A 21,982-nucleotide genomic window follows, 5' to 3' on the forward strand; every position below is an offset into this window, starting at 1 on the left:
AAGGATTGTTCTGCTATAAATTACAGAGACCTGGCTACAGAAGAGCAAAGAATTTATCTTTCTGATCTTTGACTACCAGGCTACTATGTGGTATTGCAGAAGGACAGGAGATGGAATGGCTGACCAGATAGTCCACAGAAACAGTGCACCAATGGTGAATGTATGCTATCACATTTCACTGTCTAAACATATAAATCCCTGGCCAATTTTAGTCTTTGCAAGGATGGAGAATTGGTTAAAATAATCTGGCTCATAAATGCCTTATGGAGCCAGTTGGTTCTCCAAATGTCCTTGAGGAATTTCCCACTTCACCCACATGCTTGTGAAATATACTGTGGAATATTGTAGAGTAGCTTAATTGTCCCAAGTTAACTCTTCCCTCATGGAGAGCAATATCTATCCTATTTACTAGGAAGGTGAGATGTACAAAGTAGATGGCTTGCCAGCTGCTATTTAAATGAAATAATTCTTGGACAGATTAGAATATATAGAGAATATATTCTCTATAAGTACATGTAAGAATATATATGGAGTGAGGCTCATCTGAACTGCAACAATGAAATGGTTGCCATCCGAACTGCATGTGAATTGCAACAATGAAATGTTTGTCGTGGATGATTAGGTTTTTGCATCCACTGCCTCCACCCAGAACAAGTCAACATTGCTCTTCTATGATATGTGGCATCTTCATGACCAGGTGGGGAGAGAGCTACAACAGTTGATGGTGTACTATGAAGAAGTTGTATTGTTTTGGAGAAAATTGAAGCCCCTCACACACATCTCCCCCAAAAGAACAGTTTTTCAGACATGGTGCTGTTTTATTCAGAGTTATCACTGGATTAGCAGATGAAGATGTTGTGAAGAGTACCTCCATACATTTATATTTAGTACTCTAACAGCAAGCTTTCCTGGCTAATTTTTATTTTGGTGATAGTTATCTATGTCTTGTTACATCCTGTATTTACTACTCATATCAATCAGGATGGGTTAGTGGTATTAGACTGATGAAGGCAACAGTATGGAATTGCAGCACAAGCCAAATACCTTTTGTGTCTGCTGTGCAACAATCTGATACAGCTTTTGTCATTCTAATGAAAGGTCCTAGTTTCTATGGATGCCATTGCTGCAATGACAATGGAGCTACTTTTGAATAGTGTACAGAAGATGCAATTGGTACATTAGCAAGTAGCATTTATTCCATCCCTTAGCACTTTACCTCACTCTCTGGGTGGTTTACATTACTTGCAGATTGCCCACAACAATCTGGACCCTGATCTTAGTGACTTCAGAAGGATGAAAGACTGAGCCAATCCTGAGTCCCATCAGGAGCAAATTCAAGACTGTGGGCCTACAATGCTGTGCTTTAACCACTGAGCCATTAAGCATTTACAGCAATCATGCTGCTAATTGATGCAAGGACCAGGGAGTATTTTTCCTGTAACAAAAATTGCACTAGTTGCTTATGAAGTATAATCTAGGGCAGGGGTCTGCAAACTTGGCTTTTTTAAGACTTGTAGACTTCAACTCCCAACTGGAAGTTGAAGTCCACAAGTCTTAAAAGAGCCAAGTTTGCAGTCTCCTGATCTAAGGCAATGGTATTAAAGCTCTAAAAGACTTAGACCATAACTATTTAAATACCATTTTTTTCCTGTTACAAATCTTATCACTTGTTAAGATTTATATGGAAGTTCTCATAAAGGCTGTGAACATCTTTCTGGTACATGAAAGAAATTCTTCCAAATTGCTTGTAGTGACCATACTCATACAGGAAATGCATTGGACCCCAACTCTCTCATTGTTTAATAATTTGTAAAGAATCCAGACTTCTTGCAGTCTTTTGTTAGAAATTTTAGAGTATTTTTGTTTGAAACTTTTGAGCAATCTTTGATCCTGGTTTAGTGTACTGTCTGGCTTCTTGCTCATAGAGAAAGAATAATTAAATTTCATAATAAATTGTGATAAACCTGACTTTCTACAGATTTTATGTAATTTGTATAAATACGTTCAAGAATACTCCCACAGCTACTTGCATCCTCTCAATTCTTTATAAAGCTTATAATAAACTGCAAAAAACAAATAATTCTTATAACCCCTATGCTCAGAAAAATAAAAATTCCACTCCCCAAGACACATCACTAGTAATGTCACTTCATCACTGCACATATCTCCTAAAATCTTATATATGTTTTAAAAATGTAGACATTGGCTGAAAATATATTGCCTATCTCTATGGTAGAAGCGAACATTAAGAATATTATTGACAGAGGTAGGATAATTAGATGTAAGACTACTTATGAGAAGTCCTTATTTCCAAGCACCTAAATAGAACTATATTGTTGCCAATTATTGTATTAAATTCAATCTGTACATCATGCCTCTCAAGATCAATCTGTACATCATGCCTCTCAAGATATCCACTCTCTTAAAGTAAATAAATAAAAGAGCAGAAATAATTTAATTACATTTCTCCTGCCATCTCCCACAGGCCATTCAAGTCTCATTAAAATGTTAAGTGGCACAATTTTGGCATCTGGATATCATTTTGCTCTCCTCCATAGAATTCCATTGGCCTAGTACTATCCTATGCTCTTAAATTCTAAGAGATTTCAGCTGAGGTAAAAGTGGGGCTTTACAGACTGCATTTTTAAGACCTGGAAAGAAAGATGTCAAATAACCCACAGTATAAACAAATAAAGCAATTTAGTCTTAAGTATTTCACCAATACTAACAAAAGAACATGATTTACTTTTTTCTTAACATTTTGAGACTGACACTGCAGGCACAGGCTTGCTTGCTGAATTAATTGTTGTTGCTCCCCGCACCCCACCCCACACTTTCCCATTTCTTCCCCTTTATTTTTTTTTAAACACAAATCCCTAGAATAAACATTTTGTATAGATTGGAGTTGTCATTACCTGGACAAACAACATTCAAGATTTGAAATGAAAACTGAATCCAATGATCTGAGAAGAGCTGTGGGGGATGTATGGAATTTATTGGAAGGATGAAGAGAGGGTCAATCATGCTTTATGCAGAGATTAATGATTAATTTTCACTTTTTTTGCATATAGCATGATATACAAACACACTTTTTCTTAATCACCTGTTAACTAGTTTGCTGAGCATAAATTAAAAGAAACTCCGACATTAATCTAACATTGTCTCTCAGCTTAATTTATCTTGGAGGGCTATGAAACAGGACAGGACCACGTATAGCTAGCTTGAATTCCTTAGATGAAGAATTGGAATAAGGGAGGACTGGAATTCTCTGTAATTGTATTTTGTGCTGCTTATGTAATACGTTTATTGATTGGGAACATCACGATTTCCACAGTTCCTGAGGCATAGTAATCACGAAAAAGGAAGATATTCTTTACATTTTGGAGGTTACTGTATAAACATAAACCTAAGAAATCACTAAGGGTTTTTTTAGTGACCAGCACTCCAGCAAAATACATTATTAATAAAAAGTATATTAATACATATTTATCTGAATACAGGAACAGTCTCTATCTGAAATGACACTCTCAGTAGAACAGTTTGCATATAATACCTTGTTCATGTTTTTCATGTTAAACTGTGGATTTGTGATATCTCCAATTTTAATATTTGCTTTGTAGAGAGAGACATTTTAGAATGTTTCACAAGATCTAAAAGGACTGCACCAGCTTTTAAACTGATCCCTCTGAAGTTTTTATTTTACTCAGAGCTATAATCTTTTCCCCCCCTCTTTGACAGATTCTTTTTTCTGGATGTTAAAATAATAAAATCTGTTGATTGACAATAATTAGTTTCAGACTTCTTTTTCCATTGCTGATTTATCAACTAGTGAGCATGAAATTTCTGACACTTTTGCTGATCCTAGTCATCAGGAAAATAAGAGCCAAAAGATATCCACCCATCATTAGGCGACCATAAAATATGGATCTTTTAACTGCACAGATATGATCTCAGAATACTTAACCAATCAAGAATAGTATTGCTAATTAAGATCATTTAACTATGCTTCTCAACAAATAAAATTGTCATATAATTCATTATAAAGCAAAAGTCTATGATTGTATATTAGCCTACTATATTCTCAGTGAAAATAATAATGTTGTAGAAGAGATTTTGCCAATCTGGGGATCTTTGAGAACTTATTTTGGAAGGTTCTTAAAACATGGCTGTGTCAGTAGATTTAGAGAGTCTCACAGAAATGTTGATCTAATGAGATGGCTGCATTGCTTTTAACATCAATCTTCTTTACTGTCTTCCTATAACAAGTTTGTTGAGGGTTTTTTTATTGTACTTGTTTTAATGTTTTTATTTTTCTATTGTTTTTATTGCCATCTTTCTGAGTTATATAAATGTGATTAATATATAAAATAAAATTCTAGAATTTTGAGTCAACATGGCAATAGCTGATTGTAGCACCTAATATTTCTATTTCTATTAAAAGCAGTTTAAAACAGTGGAATCAAAAAACAATCTTAGATAACCTATTTAACTTTACCCACATGATCATATCAGATGAGCTGGAAGCAAAATACAAAGTAAAATTATATGTGCTGAAAAGAGTATAGAGGAAAAAGTGAAAGAGTTGAGATTAAAATGTTAAAATAAAAATAACAAAGTCCCAGATAGTGGCCATCACTACAGGTTAAAAGTCACTTGGACTTATTATTTAGCTTCCTTGTGGTGAAGAATATTTCCCCATGCAGCTAACTAATTCAAATGGGGATATTAGGGATTCATATTTCAGAGTTTTGCAGCTAAGCCTATTAGAGGGTATAATTAGTATCCTTCTTCTCACAATCTTCCTGTAAGGAAGAGAAAACTGACTTAACTTAACTGTGTTCTGAAACATGCCTAAACCAGTACATGTTTTCTTCTTTAGGGGATTCCTTGGCACGGTACTGTTAAAATAAGGCAACAGATTTAAATAGGACAGACAACTGATATACATTTAGATCCCACATGTGACACAGTTGCTCACTGCAGGCTTCCATTTAACAGTTTTGCTTCTGATATCAATGTAAACATGTGTGCTGTGTGTATGTCTGTGTGTGGCTTATTTATTTTAAATTTATCTTTTGCTAAACATTAAATTATTTCTCAAGAAATAAAAATATATTTACATGGTAAGTATCTACATTATACCATCAGTATGAACATGCACCAGTGACAGCCTCTTCAGAAATTTGGTCAATATTGGTTGGGCCATTTTGGATATCCCATCCACCTTCATTGGGATCTAAGAATATTATTCAGAAGGGACATCACAGAAAGAGTTTTCAAGATTTGCCGGATAACACCAGTTATCTGAATCAGAATCTGAAAGCACTGGACACAGACAAGTCTGGTAAGAGCCATTAAATAGCCTTTTGAGATTGCCATTGGCAAAAAAAACCCATCATAATTCTTTCAATTGAAATTTAGGATCTTACACCATGATTTCATTCAGCTATATATCATATTGTGATACGGTTTGCCAAATGCTCACTTTATAAATGTCCCCTGAAAAAGAAAAATGAAAAAAAGTCCACACCATTAATATTAATAATAATAACAAGAATTTCCCTTCATCTAATCATAATATTAATTACAAAATAAAAACTGGGAAATGTTGTTGTCAAAACGGACTCCTGGTGTTAAACACTAGTGCAGTTCGGTATTTCCTTTGTGCTTTCACTGTTGGAGATCGTTGAGATGCTTCCTAAGCAGAAGGAGAAAGGGAGAGAGAGTAAATTTGTTCATTGCATCTTGATTTTCATTCTGAAATTGTTTTAATTTAAGCAAACATTTTTCTTTTTCCTGACAGGTAAATGGTATGTAGAAATTGATGCACAAACAATAAAACTGCTTTTCCATCTATGGTTTGGCTAAGAATCTAAGAAATTTGTCTATGTAAAATAAGGATGCTATACACTAGACATCAGAAAGCATCAAATTATGGAAAAGAGTGATGGATAGCGTGACAGTAGAAGATGGAAGTCAAATGAAAAAGAGTTAAGCAGACATTCAAACACTGAAGTGGAAGTGGTCACTTCATTTTTGTCCAATGAACCATCACTGGGCTGTCTGCTCCAATTTCTCATTCAATCTTCTGTATTGAAACATAATTTATGTGTTCCAATGGTGGCCCTCTAATGCTTTATTATTTTTTCAAGAGTTGAAAAATTTCCAGGAAAAAAACATTGCAATATTATCCAGAAGATAATACATGTATGAATTAATTCTCACAAAACAGGGTAACAGAATCTGTCTACTGCAAATATAAGGAGTGGATGGCTTTCCCACACAAAAGAAGGGGCCAATCAATCAGGTCCATGACAGGAAAAAAAGAGCTGCAGAAGAATTTGAATACTTTGCTTGCTCTTGAAACAGTAGTTACTAGAATTCTATTATTATAAACTACTGATTTTTCTTTAATAAATATTATTTATCTTAATGTCTTGGTGTGAATTTGCCTAAGTTATTACAGTCCTGTCTTTTGGTTATACTTGATAACCTATTTCTTATCTTTTCTATTAATGTATTTTATCTGAGAAATATTTACATTCATCAATGTAGGAAAATGAGAAGCAAAAATTTTTCTATATGTTTAAAGTTGGTACATTATATTGGTGTTTGGCTAACACTTATAAGTGTTTGGCTAACAGTGTTTGAATTCTCAGTCAGGATAAAATAAAATGTTGAGGTTGGGGTGGCACATCAGAAACTAAAACTGATTTAATTTGAATCATATTATTAATATAATATGAATTAATTACACAAAACATTATGATCACTTTTCTCCTCCTTTCACACTGACCATTCAGGTCCTTAGGTTGGGCATATCTGATTAAGGGATGAAGACTATCACTGTCATTGAATGGATGCCCATGCTGTTTACCTATAACCCGTGCATCCAACTCTTTGTCCATGAGTTCTTCAGGGTCTGTGAATTCACTAAGTGTAATTTTGGGTGCATTTTCATTTTGGCTGACAGAACCAATCATCTCCTGTTCTTTGTCATGTTGCACCTGAGCATAAATGTTGATCCATGGAATTTTCCTGCATATAAAAGAAACAGATTCTCAGTTAGGTAACTATTCTAAATAACAAAGATACTGGTCTTCTTAATAGTAATAATGATTTATTATTTAGCTAAGTTGTATCACAAAAATAAGAGAGAAAAAAGAAGGAATATAATTTTCTTTTTTAAAAATAAAAGTGTTAGGACTAATTTCAGTATGAATGTAGGAGAAAGTATTCAATGTGTTAGAAAACATTCACAAGAGAGATCTGGAAGTCAGAAAACTTAAATATTCAGTTTATGAAACCTTACACTCATAGGCATTTAATACAAACCATAGGAAGGAAGGAAGGAAGGAAGGAAGATTCTATATACAGCACAATATTACAAAACAAGCCTTCATGTTTTTTTATTTGGACCCTGACTAGAGAAAAAATTCCACTAGATCACATTTTTGTAGCATTTGCATGCTTCTAACCCAGTAAAATCCTAGTTAATGAAGCAATTGTGGGATGAGATGGCTTCATGGAGCATTGGAATGGAAAAAATGAATTGACTTGTCTAATCTGAACCTAACCAAAATCCTCTGGATATTTTGAGAAGACTCTTGGTGAGATAAGGTATTTTTCCATCCCATAATGAAGACTGGTTCTGGCACATTGAGTGACAAAAAACTAATCAACAGTGCAACAGTCAAGAAAGCCGGTCAAACAGACATGGTAGTAGAACATTAAGAGCATGAGAAGATATTTGAACTTCCTTGTCATTCACTGCAGAAAAGAGGCCTCCAGTTATAATGATTCTCTGTGCTACTGGATTACTGAGAGAATGGCCGCTGCTCCACATAGAACTCCATTGCACAGAAATTTCCGTTAATTCAGCTTCATCAACAGCTCACCTGCAAATCCTCTCGGGTCAAACCTAATTTGTTGAGTCCTGTGGCAAAGGGGAAGTAGTAAAGTGGAGGTGACCCCTGGCAATTATAATCACAAACTGACAGAACCTAGATTGTCAGAATGTAGACATAGCACTGGTGAGCCCTGTGCTATGAAGCTTCCATTATCTTTGAAGATAGGGACCAACAAAAACTGACAAAAAACTATGAACGACATCATACAATAAAACCCACAGTTACAATAGACTTCCAGTGCTCCCATTGTGCTTTACCCCACTGTGCTAGACTCTGCTGGACTGCAGAACCACCTGCATGTAAACAGAGTGTCTTCTTCAAACCCGGATGAGATACATTCTCACTTTTGTCTTTAAATTGGTGTTTTTGGTAGTCACTTCAACCTACAAGCTCTATAACAAACAGGAAATAGTGTAATTTTCTACTGAATATTATATGTCTGTGATGCCAGAGGTGGCATGCAGAGCCCTCTCTGTGGGCACACGTGTTGTTGCCAACTGCTCTTCTGTTTTTTGGCATGCACAGGCATGCCAGCCAGCTGATCTTCGTACATGCTGGAGCCCCAGAAACCAAAATACCAGGTGGCTATGGCTGGTGCGCACATGTGCATAGGCCAACTGGTCTTTGAGTTTACAGGGCTTCGTTTGAGCACTCAGTGCCAAAAAGGTTCACTATCACTGGTATATGTGATATAATGAAGACTTGATATCAACTAATAAATTCAGAGTCAGAGAACCTGATTAAACAATAGTGATAGTAACTGAAACAAACACATCAAGGAAAATGAATCCTGAACAACAAAAATGATATTTTTAAATAAGGAGCTTACTTGTACCAAGAATTATCAAAAAGAGAAAAATGGTAATGTATACCTTGATTGCTTTTCCAGGCAATTACTGCTATCATGACCTTTTTACAAAATAAATATTGTGTGACTCTTCCTTTATTCACCTCCTTTTGACATCCTTTTAAATGACTGCTAAGTGGCTGGGAGGAAAAATAGTCAACACTTCGGCTTAATCTTATTTTCTCTAGGGCAAGGTTATCAGGTACCTTTGATCTTTTCCTATGATTTATCTTTTAAGACGTTTTATGATTGTCCTAACAGCCTTGCAGATTATGAGCCAAGCTCATTTAGCTTTGGTGCATGCTTGCCTGATTTTATATATCTTAATTAGGTCATTAATAACTCATATAAATATGTCATTATTTCTTGGAAAGCTCGCCTGGTTTCTTTTCTACTTCTGACCCTAGTATCTGTACTGACTGTTCTGCCTTTTACACTTAAATGGATTTTATGTTTTCTCTTCTCTGTCATATTACAATAGATAAGGGGGGAATCATATTCTCAACTTAATCCAAATTTTATTACCATGTGACATGAATCACCTAAGTGAAAACATTTTCAAAGCAATGTATGGGAAATTCATATGGAAGTGTTCAGAGCTTAATGAATAGAATGCCTCATGTCAGAAATTTCTTCATTCTTTTGATTAAACTTGGATAGGTATAGAAGGGGATGCAGGATAGGCTCACCCCAGTATGATGCTTTATGCTGAAGAAGCAATGTATTCTATCTTGAATCTTCAATTAGAAGCACAAAGGCAGGGCTGAGCTGTCTTAAACAGCCATTTTACTTTGATAAAAGTGGCTTCCGCACATATGCAGAAGCCATTTTTCTTGCTCACTTTGCTGCTGAGAAATAGGAAGGTCTTCACTTTGTCAAATTCCTTGAAGCTATGCTTCAACAGTACTTTCATCAAGACAAAAAGCACTCCTGTACAGATCTAGATATCATACTAATGAAAGAACTGAATTTCCTGAACTCATTAAATCTCTTCTTCTCTGTACATGGTAGACCAAAAGAAAACTAAAAAGACAGTCTGAATACCGCTAGAATTATAAAACAAATTTGGGTCAGTTAAGGCAGTCCAGACTTCTTGACATTAAATATTCTACTTTTTTCTCCAAATATGCCTGTCTGTTTTAAGCATGATTTTAAGACTATATTAAAATATCATTTTTAAAAAATCCTATGATTCTTTTAGGAGTGGCAGCATGGTCATCTTCAGACAGATCAAAAAGGGAAATTAGGATATGATGAATGAATGTTAGAATCATAAAGTAGACATTGATCCAATGTGCATAAAGTGTTTTATACTGTAGTATTGATCTACTGTTTTCTTAATGGAAATGTTATATGCTTTTTTCTACCCTAATGGGGATTTTCTTTTAAATTCTCCTCAAGTCCAAATATATTCATACAATTTTTATTTTCAATTTTGAAATGTTGTAAGACAGTTCTTGCCTTATGATCACAACTGAGCCCAACATTTCTGCTGCTAAGTGAGACATTTATTGAGCTTTGCCCCATTGATGACTTTTCTTGCCACAGTTTTAGGTGAAACTGCACATATTAAATTACTAACAGGATTGTTAAGTGACTGGCATTCCCATTGACTTTGCTTATCAGAAGGTTGCAAAATGTGATCACATGACTCCAGTAGATTTTAACCATCATAAAAATGAGTCAATTGCCAAGTGGACTGAATTTTGATTACATGACCATGGGGTTGCTGTAATGGTTATAAGTGTGAAAAATGGTCATAAATCACTTTTTTCAGTGTTGTTGTAAATTCAAATGGTCATTAAATAAACTGCTGTAAGTCAAGGAATACCTGTAGTAATTTTGGAGACAAGTAGCAGCTTGCTCATCATTCTAAAATAGTAATGAACTATTGTCATTATGCTAAATCTCTATTGAGATTCAGTCCTAAAAAACAAAGACTAACTACCATCATGCTTTCCATCTTACTTCAGCTTTCCTTTTTTATAGATCTGTTGAGGTCACAAATGTGAGCATTAGGCACCAAGTTAAATTTTCATTGTTGTTATAACAGTGAATGGTTAGAAAATAAGGTAGTCATCACACAGATGAGGTAGTCATCACACAGGATTATCTGTATATGTAACTTTAAGGTGGATCTAGGAAAGGATAATTTTTTTCTGCCCTGTACACACAACAAAGAAGCTGAACCAATTTTTTTACATGCCATGCTGAAGAAATATAGACTCTCCTCAGTCTGTTTTAGATTGTGTGTGCAGAAGCTCCCTAAGGGTATACACACAAACATTAATTTTGAAAGAACATATAACACAATTAATATTTTTCTGATATCATCATTTTGTTCACAGTAAGATACTTTTTATTCCTCCCAGTTTTCTTCCATGTGCCCATATCCAATAGCATCTCTTGCTTTATGCAGGCCTTTAATAAACCTCCCGCATATGTGTCAGCAGAGTGCCAATTGTAGCAATTTATAACATTAAAAATTGATGCAGACACATGTTTCCCCTATCTCGGCTAAATAAAAACCAATATTCTAGCTGGAATTCTATCTCATCACAAAAATGCACATTGCTTTCCTGATGAGATAAAATCCAAATAATCATAACAGACTAGGCTGCAGATTCTTCAGTCCTAAATATGATGTTCTTTGAAACAGTATTATAAAAATTTTAAAGGAGTTTTGCTGGACCAGGCCAACGCCTCATCCAGCAAAGTATATTGCAAAGGAATCAACAGATGTATTTACAAAACTGAAATATATATATATGCTTTCACACCCAGAAGTTAAAAGTTAAGCTACTAAATAGCCATCAATATTATGAGAGATTGAGAGTTCTGTCCCCCATGTCTAGTCCAATTCCCTTTACAAAAAATCCCATCAACATCTAATGGTAGTGAACTCCCTAGTTTAACACTGCTATCAGGCATAATTATCTTTGTTGGAGGCAGCACATATTATTTGTTGGAGGCAGCACATACTACAAAAAAGTAGGTACTTCTACAAGAGGGTAAGTTTATGTCCAATTCCAAGAAAGACTGAGAGATGCAACTTAAGGAGCCATTGGCAAATTCATGTCTCTAATATAAGCCCCCTTGAATTATTTGACTGAACATAAAAAGAGATGCAACTGAATGCATGCGTATGTGTGAAAGAGGGGCCATCAATGCATGCATGCCTACCACTTCACACCTGACTACACTGGGTTTTTTTAAGGGTTCATAATTTTCAAGAAAGTTTTGTTCATGTTCAAATTATCATAACTAGAGTTCCTGCTCAGAATGTTCTGCCCCTGGACTTTAATTTCACATCCAGCAATGAGGAAGATTAACTAGCTGGGTTGTGAGATTTGTATTACTGTTTATGAATTGACTGTTCTCTGCAAATGGTTAAGACTACTTGAATAAAATGTATATTTTTGTTTCAAATTTCAAATTTGTATCCTCAAAATTATCAAGCCTGCCCTATCTCATTCAGCATCCTATCAAGTATTCACTATGATCTATGGTGTTCTGGCATTATTTGTTCCATGTAGGGTTGAGAAAGGTTAGGTGAATATTCTGCTTATGAAGAAACAATCTCTCCCCATTTTATCAGCCATAAAATTAATGAAGTATATCTGGATTCATACTTTAGTATCTCTAATTTAAACTCATGTTTGGCACAGATAAAGTTTTTTTGTTACATTCTCATTTGGAGCTGTGCATTACTAGCAGAATTTATTTATACTCTTCAGCAGCATAAAAAAAAATGGAAACACACAGGTTTAAGTTATATCACTTAAATGCCTGATTCCCCTGTTCCGCCTCATCTTTCTTTCAGAGTAAGTAGGTATTCTATAATCTTCCCTTCTGTCATATTTTCTGCTGGCAGTTGGGTAGAGGTTGCTAAGATTATTGCAGAATCTTGGTAGCCAAATGAAATAATTAAAAAAACAACCCTGAAGTATATTACATCCATCTTTAATGTTCTTGCCCAAAGGTTAGTGTGGTTTCACCTTCCACTCGGAAGGTTGAAAGTTTAATCCTAGATAGTGACAGAAATTTCTTTCTTAGGGTGCAAAGAAAAAAATATCTGCTGAGAACTCCGTGGAGTTCAGGAAGGGCATCCAGTCACTATTCATTGACTAGGCTTAGGGTTAGAGTTTATTTGTAAATTAGCAATACAACTAATCTAATCTAACAATGACGAAGAGTTATGAAACATTTTACCCATTACACATGTACTATGAATGAATAAGCAAAGTATCATTGCATCAGATAATTAAATAGAAACAGTATAGAAAGACTGTGTGAAGCTTTCAGCCCCATTATCTTCACTGTAAAGACTGTTATTGATGGCATGAATCATTATGATAAAAATAAAAAAATATGGTTAGGTTTGTGATGAATAACTTCATTATTTCAAATGTGGCAGATCCTTGTAAAGTTGCAGGAAGATTTGATAACCTTCTGCAAGTGCATTTTTCATAACTAAGATAATAATGTCTGTTCTCAGGCATTTTGGCTTACTGACCTACTGAAGCATTAAGTATATCATTGTTTCATCCTGGAAAACACTTGAAAATAGAATTAAATAGGTATGAAACTCATATTTTCCTAAGAAACTCAGAATGTAGCTATAATTGATTTGCTTCAACGAATAAAATATTGCAATTTACATACTTTCCCCTACATATTGATAAACAATAGTTAGATATAAAATCTGTATGCATGTATACAAATTCTTCTACTATCTTTACTTCAAGCCCTAAGATTTCTTGAAGTTCTAAAACAGTAGTCATTTATGTAGTTATAATTATATAAGTTTCCCAAAATATACCGTCTGAAATATTACTAAAACAACATGGGGATACTCTGTTAATTTTTTGGACAAATGACAAATATTTTGCTTCCTGAAATGGCAATACTGGAGTCAATCCAGTCTATCAGTTAATCCATCATGCTTTCAGCTAGCAAAAATTGTGCTGCTTTTGAGAACAGAGAAAATTCAGTTCCTTATTGATAGATATTTCAATAGAAAAAGCAATCAGCTGCATTGACCTTCTTTCATTTTAGTGGACAGGATATTGCGATGTAGATAATGATAACAAATCAGTAATAACACTGATTTTTAGTCATCTATCAAAATGTATATAAATTCCAAGAGACAATATATATAAAACGTTTTATAACTGTTTTTTAAAAAATAAACAACACTATAAAACCAGGAAAATGTAGATAAAAGCAGTCTTTAAAAAAAGTATGCAATAATGTTATGCAAACTGACTTCTGCTTGTGCAATATAAATATATCTTCCTCATTTGCAGAGCAGGCTGGGAAAAGAGAAGTGTTTGATGTCAATAGAAAATCCAATCCATTAGCTAATGGACATAACTGTATATGACCCAGAGGGGTTAAAAACAAGTTCAACTCTTACCATATCTTTCCAAATTTATAATTATGCTCTGTATAAATGGCTCCGTTACTTACATTTTATGTGCTAGTTCTTAGACTCTGGGTATTTAGCAACCTGTATACCAGTTAAATCTGATGACAGAAACCACTGAATGAAACTTATAGATTTAGAAGTTTATGCATTTAAAATTATTATTGCTAATTTTCATGATGTAGATATGAAAATTAGGGGTACTAATAATGAAATAATAACCAAGGACTAAATGAGCAGCAGCTACTAATCAGAAGCGCAACCAGATTTATTGGTTAGTAATAAACAATATTGTTTATACTGTATCTGAAGAATGCAAGAAAAACTGAAAAATGCTTATCCCCTTGAAGTTACTGTGTTGGCACTCATTATTGTCCTTATTTTGTAAAGAGGCAATTTTGTTCAGCATAACTCTATGAACTGAGGAAAATTGGCTTCACCGATAATGGCTTCACCGATTAATTCAGAATGTGTACATTACTGTTTTCTAAGTTTATAGCGTTAGTTAAGTCGTAACTTCATTATCTCAGTATACAAAACTGATGCCCATACTTGTAATGAATGCCTTGAACTCATCTTTGCTTCCCTTCCTTGAGTAAAATATCTTCAATACTCTTTTCCATATTTTCCTGAATTCTTAAATTGATTCATAGGAAAGCCAGCTGCATTGTTTTGTTTTGTTTTGCTTTGCTTTGTTTTAGCAGATTTTCTGTGAATAGCAGAAAGGAGTACCATCATACCTTTTAAACTTGTAGATCAAAAAAACAGCCAAGCCAACAAAGACCACTGAGAGCAACATCAGCATTGCAGAGCTGCTGTGTCCAGTACCAGAATCAACCAGAGGTGCTGAGGGGTAGAAAAAGATCATATTATACATAAGATGAAGTCATTAAATGTATAGATGGCAGGATGTATCAGTCTCATGCCTTTGCTGCTGCTAGGTTATTATCATTAACAAGGTGTGTGTGTGTGTGTGTATGGATATTTGCATGTGTCTCTCTGTTTCTGTGCTGTAGTCAGAGGTCTGGTGAGGAATCAGTATACTCCCTTGGAACCCTCAAGGTTCCAAGTAGCTCCATAATGAAAAAGAAACAGCAGGTTGCCTAGTAACTAAACCATTTCATTCATACCATATGCTCTTTTTGTATCTGCTCCCTGTTTAGTGTTTTCCATTTGATATATTACAACTATGCTGGAGACAGCTGCTAATCGGGAATAGTGTTTGCAAAAGACTCAAGTCAATCCTTTTTAGACATGACTTTATCATAATGTTGGCTGTAGTTTTTAATGCTATGCAGAAAACAAATCCTTCATTCTTTTCTCATTTTTCATCAATTTGATGAAGGAGAATTGCTTTCAATTATCAAGTATCCTTTTAGTTTTGAAAAGCCAACTTAGCCAAGAACTAATCACTTCCTATTCTCCCCACTTAATTTTAATATGAAGTCACCAGGAGTTGAGATCTACTTGAAGAAAAAATTATAGTTTATATACTATAAAATTATAGTATATAGTTGTCATGATTGCTTCTTAAGGGAGGAAAACTAAATAAAATTCCAGTCTTTTCTGTTCTTCTTGTACTAGGTTAAAAAAATAAAAGTATGGCTAGGACAAAGAACTGAAGAACCAAATCTCTTGTTATATGCCATAGTTATGTTTTTATAAATCTGAATAGATTATTTCATTCCTATTGAACATCAATCAGTACCAGATTAAGCCTTTTCAGAAATAACTCTTCCTCTCTTTGAATTGGGTATCTCAACTGTTCTATCCCCAATTAAACCTGGATTTATGAGTAGGGGTTTCTCAAGCACCTTTCTTTTCATTTTATTTCAACTGAAACATATTTAAATGGATCCTACTTAGATCAGCTTTCACTCACCTAGTGCCATTAAGAGGTATCTGGACAGCTCCCAGAATATCTAACAAGCTTTTCTGAATGTTTGCTAAAAGTGCAGTACCAGTTTATCCAAGAATACTGCCTGGAATCAATATGATAGATTTCTTTAATGTTTATTTTCCTTTGAGAAAATATAAGATAATAATAAGATATTACATTGTGTTCCCTAGATCTTTTCTTCTGTGCCAACTTACCTAATGTTAATTGAGTGACGTAAACTATTATTTCCACACCGGGCTTCAACTCAAATTGAACCAGGTTCTGATTTAGAGCACTGAAGAGGATTTCAACAGCCTGAGGAAGGGTAGAAGAAAACACAATTAAATATTGATAAACAACAGCAATTAATAATAATTCTCGCTGGCATATGTGCATTAACATCAAAGTAATTCACCACAAGTTAGTTCTTTCTAAAAGCTGAATTATTATATCAACCACACATAAAAAGAATCCTTTTGAGTGTCAGACTAATTCCAAAATATGAAGAAGAGGGGGGGCAAAAACTTCTGGAAGTAATGCTGTTGGAATTGAGAGTGAAGTGGCAGAAAAATGCATTTCATAGCAATTACATTGCATTTTTTAATTACTAAGTTATTGCTGTTACATTATTTATCAGTCACAGAAATATATTTTTAAGGTTGCATTTGGAAAAACTAGAGCTGCAGCAGATTTAGTTCCAACTCTCTCTTTCTCTTTTTCTCCACTCATGCACGCTTACTTACATGTGTGTCTATGCGCGTGCACGCACGCACACGCATACACACACACACACACACACACACACACAGAAAAGAATATGGCTTGTTGTGCTTGGTTTTGCTTTCAGAAAAACTTAAGTTCAATGCCTAATTGAATTAAGTTCAATGCCATTTTATAGAGAGCTAAAAAATCTACAGAAAAGTATGAATTTGTCAATAGGGATTTTGGTAAGTTTATAACTTTTGAATTACCCATTAGGTCTGGTGGGTTCACCTAACTAAATGACAGAAATTTAATAGCCTTCTTAGGGGGTCAAGGGCATTTTAACCACTGTAAAGCAGGGGTTAAGGTATAATATGAAGACATAATGTGAAAATGTCCCTAAAGCTACATTTAAATTTTTTAAAATTATAACACAGCATTATTTCTTTGACAACTGGGTGTCAGAGAAATGGCAGGTGTCAGAGAAATGGCAGCTGCCAAAAGGGAACACAGTTTCTTCTGCAATGACCTTGGTAGTAGAATGAAAACATTATGAAACAAAAGCTCCCTCTTCCCAAATCACATCCATTTCACTTTATCATAAGTTTTCATTTGAAATCTTTCAGCTCAACACTTATATGAACAATTGTAGTATATATGCTATGGATTGTTAGACACCCATGCCTATTTAGCAGGCTATCAACAAGGGTAATGAAATTTGCTGTAAGTTCCTGTTAAAAGACTTGCTCCTTGGAAATTTCAAAAATAATATCTCAGATTACTAGAATGGTGAACTAAAACACAGAACAGATTAAAAACTGAGCAGAGAAGATGTTTTTCACTTGAAATCAAAGAGACAATATGACAGATAAAGTACAATAATGTCATAGAAAAGTCCTTTTCCTCAGTAAACTTCCTGAAAGGAAAAAACTCAAAAGTCTGGATTAGAGCATAAAGGCAGTCAGTTAGTTTCTCTTTGTCCCATGTTAGGACAGGTTTAAAGATTAAATCTGTCATGTTGAAGTTGGTTAGAACAAATGAAATTAATCTGGAAAAGCACTAATGTGTAAGGCAAGAAAATCTTTAAAAAATTAAAGTGCCCTATGCATTTAGTTGTTTTCTGGAAGAAAGATTTTGACAGGTATAAACTAAATGCAGCATACAAAGACTGGGAAAACTGCACCTGCTGAAATATTGTATTCTACATAATTATTCCAAATTCAGTGTTTTCCATTAAATTTTGATTATATTAATTACAGTAATTGCCAGAAGAGAATATTGATATAGTTGGCATGTCAGAAATTTGCTGGAAGTGTGAAAATCACTTTGATACCATTATCAAATTTGTCTATAGAAAGGACAGAGACAGTTGTATACTGTGACGGCATTCTATATTTCAAAGAATTCAAAACATGATTAAAATGGAAAGGAGGAAAAAAAGAAAGGGGAAAAATGGAAGGAAGTTAAATACCTGCAATTCCTTTTAAATTGGCTAAGTCAAAGGTCTTCAAAGTTGGCAGCTTTAAGATTTGTGGACTTCAACTCCCAGCTATGCTGGCTGGAGAATTCTGGGAGTTGAAGTCCACAAGTCTTAAAGCTGCCAAGCTTGAAGACCTCTGGGCTAAATAATAGAGAGTTATACCGGCAAAAAATAATTGGGCTTTGGAAAAAAATTATTGAGCAAACAACAAGAGAGCTTTTATTTAATCCAGACTTGGGCTACCTCTTTCATTGTTATTCACTGATCATGATTGATTGATTGATTGATTGACTGATTTTGTCAAACACAACAATATATATAAGCATGAAATAACCACACAAAGGGAACATTAGGACAGGAACGGTAGGCATGCTGTTGCTCTTATGCATGCCCCTTACAGACCTCTTAGGAATGGGGTGAGGTCAATTGATTGTTGGAAATCAATTGAAACACTATCTATTTTGGTAAAGGAAAAAACAAAAACAAGTAAACATGAAATTTTAGTGTTAAGCAAAAAGGAAAACGGATTATAGTCTCTTGCTCATTTGGAAATAAATTTTCTTGAAACGAGATAAGCGTACTTTTCAGGCCATACAAACTTTTAGTGTATGTAGCAAAAAGGAAAACTTTAGCATTCCTATTTTATCATGAGGCCACAACCACTTTGGGGCCACCCCACTGCCAGGGGTGAAATGCTACCGGTCCAGACAGGTTCTCCCGAACTAGTAATAGTAAAGAAAAGCTACTGGTTTGGGCAAATCAGAATTTCCAACAATCAGTTGGGTGACGATCGGGTGTGACGCGTGATTATATTAGCTAGAATCATTGGATTTTCCTGCTTTCTAGCTAATGTAAAACATGTGGGACAACGAATTCCCCCCCTTGCTGTTCTACTTACGTTTGCAGACTCAGAAGGCTTCAAAATGTTCCTTTTTTAGTGCTGCGTGGGTGTGCCTCAGGTGTCATGTGTGCAAAGAACGCATGTGCACACAAAGCACGCTCTCGGTAGCAGATTCACAGAACCGCTAGCAGACTTCAGAGGATTTCACCGCTGGTCCTGCCCTGCCTAGCCTCAGCCTCAGCGTCCTGAAAAAATTAACTCCCAGAAGAAGACTTAGGGGAATTACAGCATTACTATACATACTGCTTTCTACAGCTATTACCATTTGTCTTCTATCCCACTCAGTCCGTTGATACGGTACAAAAAGAACTTGAATGTTTTGTTGCAGCTCAAAAAGCAATCTTGAATTGGTTGCCTATTGCTTTAGGATATGTTTTGCACTGTTATTTAGCTACTGCCTATCTAATCAAGTTCATATTGATTAATAGTGTAACTTTATACACATCTACTGAAAAGTATGCTTATTTGAGTTCAAGAAAATTTCCTTCCAGATGAGCAAGAGATTGTAATCAAAATTCAATGCAGAAAGGACTCATGAAGTTATCAGCTAAACCACATGCAGTTTTTTGATGTGCTTTGTGTTAATAGTTTGTATGTACAAAACTGAAGGATTAAAACCAGAAAAAAATGATCAACAGTTTGGAATCATGTTGAAGTAATTTGCATTTGATGCAAAGTAGGATGGAGCAAACATATGATGCAAAGATCCTTGTCCTCAGATTAATACAAGCCATGTCAAAGGCATACGGCGTAGGATACAACCATCAATACTCTTTAATTCGCCGTGTCATGTTGCCATCATGTGACATTTTGTGTCAGTTTTCTGATTCATGCAGCTGGGGTGGGCATGGCCTACACACTATGCAGCAGGCTTGCAAGCCACCAGGTTGACAACCCTCTATAGTCCCTATCTCCTAGTACTTTCATTTGTGCAAGTAGGGTATTGGATTTCTTTTCCTCAAGCTTCCAATCTCTTTAATAAATCTCTTTAGTAATTTTCTATTTACTTAGTACTATCTTTGCAGAGAGAACCAATTTAGTGCAATGGTTAAGGCATCAGGGTAAAAACTGGGAATCCATGACTTTTAGTCCTGTCTTAGGCACAAAGCCAGCTGAGTGACCTTGTGTGAGTCACCTTCTCTCAAACCGAGGAAGCAGGCAATGGCAAATCATTTCTGAAATCTTACCAAGAAATCTGTAGGACCTAAGAGTCAAAACCAAAACCAAAGGGACCAAAAAAAAAAATATTTACAGAAGTATGCTATCTCATTATGTATTTTAGTTTTTTTGTTGTCATATCAATTTTTATTGCTTCTACTGCATGTTTTTGTGTTATACTATATTTTAAAGTTGACTTAAATTCTTAGATCCAGGTTTTAAAGTACTGTGTTTTAATTTATTACAAATGCATATCTCACATCTCATGACATGTCTATCAAAATGTTTTATAAATTGTTTTAATAAGTCAACCCTCCACAAATAAATATTTCAAAAAGAAAAGAAAAGAAAAGAAAAAGAAATCATATACTCAGAAAATCTACTTGATGATTTCCCTTTTTGGGTGACTGTCAATCACCCAATATCAATATTTATACAGAAAGTTTGACAAGATTAAACATTCTAAAACAGTGTTTCTCAATTTTGGCTACTTGAAGATGTGTGGATTTCAATTCCCATAATGTCCAAGCCAGTGATGCTTCTGAGAATTGAAGCCCACACATCTTCAAATGGCCATGATTGAGAAACACCGCCCTAGATTATAGTACTTTGAAATTATCTTTAGTTCAGATCCTGTTTAACAGTTGGAGGAGTTCATAACCACCTGAACAAAGGAAAACCTCACCTGCTCCAAATCATCTTCACTATCTTTCCTTCTCTCTGATATGTTTTGATGTGGTAAGATGAAGAGCTCTGCAGAGGTAGGCAATCCAGGGAATACTGCTACAAGAATTTGTTCCTTGGGTATACCAGTCACCTAAGCAAAATGAGAGAAGAAAAAGAAACACCAGAGGATTCTTTAATACATGCTATTGCTATCACCATAGTTTGTAAGTTATTTAACTCTCAACAAACTCTAAGCAATGGTATAAAAAAATGAAATTGTGAGCCAAATATACACCTAGTGTATTTATAGTGGGTAAACATTACCTAAAATCAAACCTTCAAATATTTTCATATTTGAAATAATTTCAGAATTCTTGCTTTGTAATGTGTAATGTTATCATAAGTGATGCGAATAATGATGTGATTTTGCTATATGGTGTTCTTGGAAGACTTGTGCATGGTAAGTTAGGAAGATAGAATGACAACTTAATGTTCCTTAACTTAGCAATGTTAAGAGTACCAAAATCACTCCCCTTTTTGAGAAGCAGCGGGAAATGATGTAGAAAAGGTGATAATATTAAATTAAAAAGGGGACATATTTCTACACTGATCGCAAATGCATGTATGCAAATTAACAGTGAAGTGCAAGTACTAAGTCACAAGTTGTTCAATAAGTAAGTCATATTGTATTGCCATACGTCATCTACTTCCCAAACTCATGCTAAGACAATGCTTAGCACTGTTTTATGGAAAGCATATGGCTATGGAGATCTCTGAACAACTTTTTGTCCAAAGTGCATGAGGAAATAAAAATTTGAAAATAATATTTTTTTAATGTGCAGGAATCTGTTTTTTTAAAAAAGTGTTGTCTTTCCCATGTCATTCTCAGTGTATACATTTGTTTTATTAAAAGAGGACTACAGATACTATAAATGGTCTTTCTAACATAACTTAGCACTTGATACAAGAAGGGAATGCATAACAATATATGTTTGTAGATTTTTTTAAAAT

At 34.7% G+C, this 21,982-nt stretch overlaps 1 protein-coding gene across 1 annotated transcript in view; it reads right to left on the reverse strand.

Annotated features, from left to right (window-relative positions):
- Positions 1–5,633: 5,633 nt before the first annotated feature.
- SORCS3 (sortilin related VPS10 domain containing receptor 3) overlaps positions 5,634–21,982 on the reverse strand; it is a 603,184-nt gene continuing 586,835 nt past the window's right edge. Inside the window, exons 23-27 of the mRNA XM_058189116.1 lie at positions 20,991–21,122; positions 16,280–16,379; positions 14,926–15,031; positions 6,878–7,038; positions 5,634–5,698 (exon numbers count right to left, since the gene is read on the reverse strand). Of these exons, the coding sequence (XP_058045099.1) occupies positions 5,634–5,698; positions 6,878–7,038; positions 14,926–15,031; positions 16,280–16,379; positions 20,991–21,122 (564 nt within the window). The remainder of the gene's footprint in view (positions 5,699–6,877; positions 7,039–14,925; positions 15,032–16,279; positions 16,380–20,990; positions 21,123–21,982) is intronic.

The sequence above is a fragment of the Ahaetulla prasina genome, chromosome 6 (assembly GCF_028640845.1).
Source record: "Ahaetulla prasina isolate Xishuangbanna chromosome 6, ASM2864084v1, whole genome shotgun sequence".
Classification (NCBI taxonomy): domain Eukaryota; kingdom Metazoa; phylum Chordata; class Lepidosauria; order Squamata; family Colubridae; genus Ahaetulla; species Ahaetulla prasina.